A 10,414-nucleotide genomic window follows, 5' to 3' on the forward strand; every position below is an offset into this window, starting at 1 on the left:
CCATTCATATTGCCCAAATGAACATTGAAAGCAGTTCTATAAGTATGCTCTTTAAAGACTTGAATTTGCCAATAACCAGATTTTAAATCAAATTTTGAAAATATATTGGCGTTATATAACCTAGATAGCAAGTCCCTTTTATTGGGGATAGGATATCTAATCCATTTTAGATTATATTTAATGGTTTATAATTTATAACTAAGCGAGGGATACCTCGTTCCTTTTCTGCCACATTATTAACATAAAAGGCAGAACATGACCAAGGAGATTTTGAGGGTTTTATCAAACCCTTTTGTAACAAACTATCAATCTCGTTTTTGCAGAATTCAACTAGTTCAGCATTCATCTGGCAAGGTCGAGATTTAGTAGGAATATCATCCTCAGAGAAGTTTTCTTCGTAAGGAAGAGTTACAATATGCCTTTTCCGGTTCCAAAAGGCACTAGGGTGATCGGCGCAAACATCAACAGCCATCTTTTCAGCAATCAATTTAATCTTTTGCTGAACTTTAGCAGACTGTAAAGTATCGAATATATTCATGCTAAGAATTTCTAATTGTAATGAATCAACATGCCTTTGTTTCATATTAATCAAGGCATTAATATCTCTAGTTACGGGATCTGTAACAAAAGAATAACTTATCTTTTTATCTTGATAAGTAGCAGAAAAACCATGTTCATCTATATTATTGAACGGATAAATAGCATTAATAAAAGGGGTTCCAAGTATAATTGGAGGGTATAACTGGTGTTTTACCAAAAAGAAGAAATGAGAAATACAGACTTTATTTTGGCAAATATGGGTATTTGGCAGTTTGTACTCTATATCTAAAGCATGACCAGAAGCGGATTTAACCAAATGAGTGGTCTTTTGAAAATATTTAGTTGGAATTAATCCTTCCTGGATACAGCTTACATCAGCACCACTATCAATCATAGCTATATCAGTTATAGAAAAATTATTATCGATCAAAATAGTACATTTAATATACCACTTATGTGCAGTAATAATCTGCATCATACCTAAAAACAGATCAGAATTTTCTTCAGTTAGATCAGAAATTTCTTTCCCTTTATCATTAGAAGATTCAGAAATTTCTTTAGTCGAAAATTCAGGTAGAGAATTATTTTTCTCAATTTGAGTAATTCGGTGATCGCAAATCATTTGATTTTGCTTAAGAGACTTAATATCCCTTTTCAAATTCTCAATTTCTTTCTTTTAAATCATCAAAAGAAGTATCTCTGCTAGGCGTACTGGACTTTTGAAGTCGTCTATTAATTTCAGATAAAGAATAAGGTGCAAAATGTTCAAATTCGTTTTTGTATTTTTCAAAAGGTTTTGAACTACTAGAATTAGAACTTGCAGCTAAATTAATAATTTTTTTACGAAGTTTTTCATCAGTAACTTCTTTTAAAAGTTCTATTACATTATCAGATGTAATAGTTTTCATATTTGGATTATGAAATTGTGATTGTAATTTATAAAATTCGTCACTATCACAAGTACAAATATCACATTTGCAAGCAGTGCAAGAAGTATCAATATTTTTATCATTATCAGAAAAATCAATTAACTCAACTTCGTCTTCAGATTCAGTCTCAGAGTAATAGTCAGATTCTGATCCTGAAGTATATAACAAGCCATAAACCTTATCGCGTAACTCATCATCGAGTTCTAAGGTTTTCAGCTTTTGAAGCTTGCAATTTGGAGAAATATGACCAAACTTTCCACACTTAATATCAGCGAGATCTCTTTTAGATCTATTCTTCGTAAATCGAGTAGATTTCCGATGCGCTTTTCTAGTATCACGTTCTTCCTTAGTCCTATATCTAGACCTCTTTTTCTTATACGAGCTATCCGGGTAAGGATACCTATGATATCTGTTTTTCTTCTTCCTACTTTGAGTAGAAGTTCCGGGTAAACCGAACTGGGTACAGAAGTCACCTAATTGGGATTTCTCTTTAAGCTTATCAATCTTAAGCTGTCTAGAAAGCCTTAGCTCATTACACAATTTCAATCCTTCTTGTGTACACACTCCAATAAGTTTACCATAGGTATAATTATTATACTGAATTTCACCGTAACTACCCCTTAACACATCCCTTACTCTTTCAGCAAATAAGGAAGGGAGGCCGTCTATAAACTTGGCTTTCCAATGCTCATATTTATTCTCGGGTAGTTCCATAACTCTACTCATAAAAGTATCTTTATACCATCTAAATTCACTAAGGGTCTTACATCTAAGTCCATTAAGTAAAGTTCGGATGGTCTCATGATTTGAGGTAAATCTACCATTGAAATGTTCTAAGATTGTAAGGATAAGGGTATAAACTGCATCTTCTCTACCCACTACTAGAGCCATTCCTATGTTATCAACACCTTCGTCGGTTGCAGTAGCATTTATGACGAAAGCCTTTTCCTCTACAGATAAATGATTATCCCACCAGCCACGAAGTTGGCCAGTAAATCCTGCAATAATCATTTTGCAAATAGTTCTATCTGTATTTTTAACACTTTTACAGATAGTCGAATACATAAGCATTCTGTGTACGAGAATGGTTAATTGTCTATCAGTTAAACCATCAAGATTCCATTCATAAATTTCGGAACCGCTATAAGACGTATTAGTCTGATTCCAATCTCGTTCCTCAATCAACACATCTTGAGGAGTAGGACGGAGATAATAATAAGTTTGCATCCTTGGTTTGTCAGCATACCTATTATTTGGTTTAACTATACCTTTGAGTTTATTAAACTCTGACCATATCTCGGTTTTATAATCAGAAACGGTCTCAATTTTATCAGCAATTTTTTTTGATAAATCAATAGGTCTAATATTTAAACCAGAAAGCTTTTTATCTAAAAGCTGAGCTAAGTCATCAAGAGATTTAAATTTAAAATCCTGAATCTCAGGAGGTCTTTGAATATGAGTAAGAATGTTTTGATCAACTGTTTTACTTCCTGAAGTGGAGGCAATATCAGTTGGTCCTTTCTTAGTACCCATTTCTTTTATTAAAATAGTCAAATCATCAAGTTTTTTATCAAGAGAACCAATATGTTCTCCTAAAATTTTTACATACAAACCCAGATAATTGTTTTGAGAAATCAATTTATTGTTGATATAATATAATATAATTCTGTTTTGTCATTTCTCTAATTTATCAGTTTTCATTCTCGTTCTTTTTCAAGGATTTTTGGGTGGGCAAGTACTTATTGAATCCTCCATAAAGTGATTTAGAAATGTCAACTGCAGCTTCCAGAAGGCTTATTACCTTGGGCTAACTTCTTCGAATTTGCTTGTGTTGCTTTGATAATTTATCAGCTCTTGGTTGATGTAATTTATCTCCCACTTGAAACCTGTCATATGTTGTCATCAGTACTCTTTTGCACCTAGAACCAGGAAAAAGCTACTACAGTTGATTTGATCTTTGCTAGCTGTTTCTTTTTTTTTCCTTGTACTCTCTTTGTCCGGTGTGCATAAGGCTAAAATTTACGGCAAGGTATTAACTAGGATGGATGTATGGCTAGGCAGAGTCTTTTCATTAGGCTTATTTTGTTATTCAATGAACAGATGCACTACTTGCAGAGGGCATTGCATTTCTTCACATCTCACTTGGACATACCTAATTTGAGCCTATTGTAGGTTGAAGATTGGAAGGTGATGATTGGACCCTTGATAGATAAGCTTTTTGCTGAGCCATCAAATGCAGTAATAGTCAGGTTCTTGAGTTTCATAAGCGAGCACTTGGCAAGTGCAGCAGATTTTGTCTTTCAACAGATTATTTCTTACACAAGAAGGCAGAAGGAGTGAGTTGTTCCTCTTCTCTTTCCTACTCCTATACTTTAGGAAGTAACTACCTGTTATAGCATTTCTTTGGTCCCGGTGGCTTCTTTTGTTAGTGTTGCAATATCAAGAGTATATTTAATTAGACTCATCCATGTCTAGATTCATTGTACTTAAATGAGAAAAATATCTTATTGAATATTATCAGTGTTGTCAAAGGCTCATTTAAGGCGCGTTTTAGCCCTGAAGCTCATAAAAGCTCAAGGAGGGCGCTTCGCCTCACTTAAGTTGCGCTTCGGTGTAGGCAATGCACTAAGGCGTGCAACTCAATGCCCATGGGTTCTATCTTAAACTGGACAATACTAAGCAACAAATATTATTAGCAAATAAGTGTATTAGTTTCTGAGGAAAACATTAGCAGTGAATTTGTTTCTTTTTTTCTGTAATTACATATGTATTTTTATTTTTTTTCCTTAGTTAACCTTTTTTTAATCAAGCCCGCACTTTATTTGCGCTTAAAGCCCCAATCGATCTGGAGCGCCTTTTAGAGCTTTTCACTTTTGACGACATATAGGATATCTTAGGATATTCTGTATTTAGTGATAGGCTATTTACTTATCTTATTAATATAGAGATGGTATTTAGCCTATGATTACCTACCTGTTTCCTGTTACGGTTTTATTTTATTTGTTTACCAAGTTTATAGACTGTGCAGCGAACATGCAAGCTATTTATTTGGAATAGGATGAGAATTCTCACTGCATAAATGAACAAGTCTATATTATTTGGAATTTTTATTTCCTAGACATTTGGATGTACAGTTGATCCAAATAAATAGCTTGCATGTCATATTGACTCTATTTCCAGCAGCCTTGATGAGGGTGCACATCCAAACTATGATGCTGCAGAACGGCAGCTCGATCTTTTTAATCGTCTCTGCCCATTTCTCATAGTGAGGTTGCTTCCCTTACGAGTATTCGACGATCTCAACTCATATGCTTTCTATGATGAACTTCCAACCAAACTGGCTACACATGGTACACTCTGGTGCTTTTAGTTATAACCTATTTTGTTTTTATTCTAACCCTCGTCTTATAGCCCACTTTGCTGTAAAGCCTCACCCCCCCTCCCCCCCTTTTCTTTTTCCCCTAAATGTCTTCCCAAAATCCACAAATTTAACCGGCATTACCTCCAGATGATGAATGCTTGGGAACTCAAAGCACTGAATGTGTGGCTGGACTTCTGATCAACAGGTACTCCCAGAAGCTAATTTTTTTGGTTTGTGAATTACCATGTTTTGAAATTTCTTCATTTCTCCATGGTGCTCTTTGCTTCAGGGCATTGAGCAACTCTGAATATGATGATGTTCGAAGACTTGCAGCTGAGCTGTGTGGGAGAATTCACCCAAAGGTGTGTATTATTGTCCCTTATTTAACCCTAATATACAGCAACTCCAGAATCCTAAGAGGGGAATAAAATAACTCAAAATGCTGCATGTGGTGACTAAAATGACTAAAAATGCTGCATACTGTTACTCCTCCAGAGTGCAAACTTTACGTGACTCTAAAGTTTCTTTGCCCGCTTGAATTGTTGAATGTAGAAAACACTAGCTTTGACTCTTTGAAAAGGCATTGGTGATAAGTATGAGATGCCAAGAGTTGACACATACTTAGGGTAAAAGTACGCACCATTGCTTTCAGAATGATGATTTACAACAGCTGAGAGATCATTCTTTCAACTCTTATCTGGTCACTCTGTGGTTGAGGGGATTGAAGACATGCAACTATTAACGCGCCAGAAGTTGACTCGAAAAATTGCTAAATGGATGTATGTGCAGTATAATAGATATAGTGCTAAATCTTGGTAATTTACATGGTCAGAACGTTTTTAGATTGCAAATTCACCAAACCTATTGCTGCGGATACCATGTAGATCATATGATTAAAGAAGGTATGTTTATTATCTAGAAAGTTAATGGCCATGGTTCTCCAGTAGTCAAGTAGTTTGTCTTTACCTTTTAGATAAGGCTCACAGGGGTCATGTTTTTCTTATTCATCGGCCCACGACCTCATGCTAAATAGTATAAAGTTGTGCCATTTACCATCCCATATGGTCTACCATCTCCAAAGCCCTGGGTTTGAGGTCCCAAGGTTAGGGAAATGTTATTAAATGCCATCATTTCATCGCTTAAAGCGAGGAAGTGACGCGAAGCGAGGGGTTATCGCTTCATAGATGAAACCATGTTCTTCAATTAAATGTGTGCTTCAAACAATGACACGCGAATTGATCCAAACAAAAAGCGCTTGGTTTTTCCGCTCTCAACTTTGAGGAGCTAGATTAATTACGACATTGTTTTGTATATTAGATTCTGAAATTAATTATCATAATTGCAATTTGATTACTATAGTAAATATAATATGTTTGGTATTTTTTGTTGGTTATTTTTTCCTATGCTGCACCTGAAAGAAGCGTGCGCTTCACTTTTCAATTTTTGCTTCGAGCCCCCGTGAACATTGTCATGTTTTTGTGCTTTTCACTTTTAAAAACACTTGGTTAGGGTGTACCTTTCTACTAGTCTTATGTCCTGCATTTATTATACAGTTATATTTTCTTGCATGTTATACACCTGGCTGGGGTTTAGGTAGTGTGAGCCATGAATATGATGTTGGATGCTCCAATAGCATCAAAACGGGAGGCAACAATCATCTGTGTTAAATGCATATAGTGATCATTATAATTCTAAGTTGTATGAGTTGGTGAACTATCAACCAGTAACTGCCTCACATAGAAATGGTCATTTTGGGTCTACACAGTCTTCTATCCAACTATTCTAATATCTGCTACCTGGCCTGCTTTATAATATATACTGCTCTCTCACTCCTCTCTAAAATTTTATACTCCGGTCAACTGCTGCAGCATTTATAGTGATCACAAATCATAGTAACATCATAAATTTTAACAGCTATAGCAGGGAAAAGTTGTCCCTCTGTTTAAAGTGTTGATTGTATGCATTTAACTGTTATTGCGCAATTGTTGATTTGCACAACCTGTAATTACGCCTGTTGCACTGGCTTAGTGCAAATATTTATATAATATATTATTTACCCATCAAAAAAAAAAAAAACTGTTATTTCTAATCTATTATATAGTCCCAAGTCCTCATATGCTCTGAGTTTTCCCCCAATTCTGCAATAGTTAACATCAACATTTGCTGCCTCTGTATTCTGCAGGTTCTCATTCCAATAATGTCATATCAGCTGAAAAATGCCTCTAATTCCAAAGATTTACTGAAGATAAAAGCTTGTCTATTTTCAACTTGCACATCTCTCTTGGTAATAATCTTTCTTATGACAGTTATAAAGCTTTTGACACGTGTTGAACTTTTAAGTTTCTGATGGTTCCCTCTTACTACCTACATATTGCTATCTGCTGGGGTCCTAATCCTTATTGTCCATCAAACATTCTGGACAATAGGTAAGAGGCACAGATGCATATGCGCATCCTGACGTTTTGCAGATAAGGAAGGCAATAGAGACTGTCTTATTATGGCCTTCAGTGGATGGGGATGATAGTAAGTAACTAATGATTCTCTACACTACTCATGTCAATTCTTAATTGTTTTTCACTGTTAGATTTTTTTTCCTTCAGTTTCAAAGGCACAACATGGTTGCATTGACTGTCTAGCATTGATGCTGTGCACTGAATTGCAAGCCTCAAAAGCTGTCAAGAACTCAACATCGAGTGAGGCTTGTTTTGAGCAGAGCATTGTCTCTTTAGGTCGTTTCTTTTAAGTTTATGCAAGCAACCTTTTGCTGCTATGCTAAGAGACTAGTGGACATATGCAGGGGATTCTGTCGCAAAAGGCTCAGTCTGCAGTTACGTGATCCACCAGTTGGCTTGTGATGAAGATACCATTATTTCGTTGAAGTTGGGTAGAGATGAGGTGCCAAAAGCCCACCTCTCTTTTCGGTTGTGCATGGCAAATGTGCTGATTAGTGCTTGTCAAAAGGTTCCTCGTGCTAGCAAGAAACCATTTGTTTCGAAAATTCTTCCTTGTATCCTCCATTCTGTCAAGGTGTTCTACACTTATGTATTTATCACCTATTTCATTTCGTTAATTATCATCAGTATCATTATTTTGGGTGATGACTGATATTGGCAACTCTAGTCGGTTTCTAACCCTTGCAATTTTTCCAGGAAATTGCAGATTCAGAAGTCAGGGCTGCATGTATCCAAGTATTCTTCTCAATGGTGTACCATCTAAAGTCTCTAGTTCTTCCTTACTCTTCCGATCTTCTCAAAGCGTCGATAAAGTCGCTTAGAGAAGGATCAGAGAAGGTATTTTTGAAAATTATTGATTTATAATTATACTTGTTTAATCTTGAACTTTTTGGCTGTGCTTTCAATCATTGCTCTATTTATGTACCTAAACCACTATCTCTCTCTTCACTTTATGCATACAAAGCGCTACTTGCTCTCTGGTGTACCCACATGCACAAGTACCACTATGTAGTGCGCCATGGCGAAAATGCCATGCAACATGAACCCTTTATTAAACATTCGACTTCGCAAGGTAGAACCAATTTGCATGAAAATGTAATTCTTGTGTTAAAATGGGCATCCATTTTTCTCTCGTCGCCTTATTCATTTCAGCTTGAATCTCAATTATGAATTTCTCCGTGAAAGAAACAGGCAAAGTAACTTTTGAAAATACTTGCTCTTCCTTGGAATTGAAAGGACAAGTTTGTATAAAGCATCTAATTTTCTGGTCCTGGTTAAGGTTCTCTCCTTGGACACGAGTAGATTTGGTGCTTTCGTGGAAAAGTATCTTCGGTCAGTCTCCATCTGGTGCCTTCATCCCACTGTGTGACCCTCTGGAACCGAAAGTGTCACCTCCAGATTTTATTGATGTGGTTGAAACGGGTCATCGCTTGCTGTTATCTGCTAACATTCGTCATAGGGCTTACCTTTCTTTATGGTTTCCGTTTTCCTTATTATTGCCCCTGGTGCTTCTATCACCTAAACAGAAGTTTATCCTAGTAATAGTTGGAGCCTATTGTGGGAGTTAATTTCATACTTTTCGTAACGAGTTTGTCGTTTAATTATTCACCAGGAAAGGATTGCTGGTGCCAAGTTACTAGCATCTTTAATGGCGAGCGAAGAGACGGTTATACAGAACATTTCTGGTGGCCTTCTGGAGGCTAGGGCCTTACTTCAAGATATATGCTCTTCAGATCCTTCGTTGGATGTACGGAAAATGTGCCAGAGATTGCTTTTATGTTTGACCTCTGTGTAAAAACTTGGTGTTTTTTTTCTGTTTTCTTGCCGCCATTGTCTCCTCAGTTATATACTCTTGACCTCTGTGTAAAAACTTGGTGTTTTTTTTCTGTTTTCTTGCCGCCATTGTCTCCTCAGTTATATACTCTTGACCTCTGTGTAAAAACTTGGTGTTTTTTTTCTGTTTTCTTGCCGCCATTGTCTCCTCAGTTATATACTCTTGACTTGTAAAGTACAGCTACAAATGTACAGTGAATTCAATAGCTTGGGATACTATGGTAGTTTCTTCCTATTTTACCAAAACAAAATTGTAAACACCAGGTAGGGGTTACTTTGTTTCAACAGAATTGTGGCATAAGCTAGTGACGTTTCTTTATATATTTAGCTTTTGGAAAATTATATTATAGTAATTTGATAATATTAATCCTGTACTTCGACAATTGCCTGCTGTTATTTCCTAAAGTTGAAGAATTGAGGTTAGAAATTATTCTAAACTTGACTAACCTGTTGTTAGGACACCTATAATAGAAAACGAGGTAATTATTCTATTTCCATAAAATACCGGCGGAGGTGGAAATAATGGGTGATCTTTTACCATCTATTCAAGTTTTGGTTTAACAGTATTACTTGGTACTTGTGCTGGTTGGAGGTAGCAGGTAGCCTGTGAAATTAGTTGAAGCATGCGCCAAGCTGGTCCGGACACCATGGTTATTCCAAAAAAAAAAAAAAGGAAATTGTTGAATTGCATGGATATTCATACACATACGGAAATTTTGGTACCTCAAAGTGATTGTTTGAAAGTAGGTTAGTCGAAGGGGAACTAGAAAATTAAAAAAAGGGCAGCCCGGTGTACTAAGTTTCCGCTATGCGCGGGGTCCGGGATTTAAGAATTTCTAACGAGGAATGCGCCACAATAACTTTTTCATACACAACAATACTTCTGAGAATTCCAATAAAAAAATTCACTCCTTTTCTTTGTATATTAATTATGGTTAAACTTTCACTTTCCAAAAGTTGGCGACTAATGATACCATTATTGATAGTTTTTATATTACGTAAACTCATCTTAGGACATAAATAATGCTAATAATATTAATTATTATTTGCTCGTCAACTTGTTGTCACTGTTAAAAAATTTATATAGTTAAACCCAACATCTATATTAAAAGTAGTGGTGCGTCCATGTTCTTGAAATCCTGGATACCTCTAACCTATGCTGGTGGTAGGGGTGTACATAGGTCCGGTTGGTTTGGATTTTTCAATTATCAAACCAAACTAATGGTGTCGAGTTTTTAAATCTATAAACCAAACCAAACCAACAAAGTTAGATTTTTCAATCTTGATTTTTCTCGTAT

The 10,414-nt window shown here is 35.9% G+C and overlaps 1 protein-coding gene across 3 annotated transcripts in view; it reads left to right on the top strand.

Moving 5' to 3' along the window:
- LOC104220060 (uncharacterized) overlaps positions 1–9,458 on the top strand; it is a 38,731-nt gene extending 29,273 nt beyond the window's left edge. The window contains exons 15-24 of one of the 3 annotated variants that reach the window (XM_070170672.1): positions 3,642–3,805; positions 4,650–4,819; positions 4,978–5,035; positions 5,120–5,192; positions 7,013–7,114; positions 7,257–7,353; positions 7,431–7,559; positions 7,628–7,857; positions 7,980–8,120; positions 8,896–9,458. In XM_070170672.1, coding sequence (XP_070026773.1) covers positions 3,642–3,805; positions 4,650–4,819; positions 4,978–5,035; positions 5,120–5,192; positions 7,013–7,114; positions 7,257–7,353; positions 7,431–7,559; positions 7,628–7,857; positions 7,980–8,120; positions 8,896–9,078 — 1,347 coding nt within the window. In that variant the 3' untranslated portion in view covers positions 9,079–9,458. The remainder of the gene's footprint in view (positions 1–3,641; positions 3,806–4,649; positions 4,820–4,977; positions 5,036–5,119; positions 5,193–7,012; positions 7,115–7,256; positions 7,354–7,430; positions 7,560–7,627; positions 7,858–7,979; positions 8,121–8,895) is intronic. The other 2 variants (XM_070170673.1, XM_070170674.1) reach the window with 2 other exon arrangements.
- The last annotated feature ends 956 nt before the right edge of the window (positions 9,459–10,414 follow it).

Source organism: Nicotiana sylvestris, chromosome 3 (genome assembly GCF_000393655.2).
Source record: "Nicotiana sylvestris chromosome 3, ASM39365v2, whole genome shotgun sequence".
In the NCBI taxonomy this organism is placed as follows: Eukaryota; Viridiplantae; Streptophyta; class Magnoliopsida; order Solanales; family Solanaceae; genus Nicotiana; species Nicotiana sylvestris.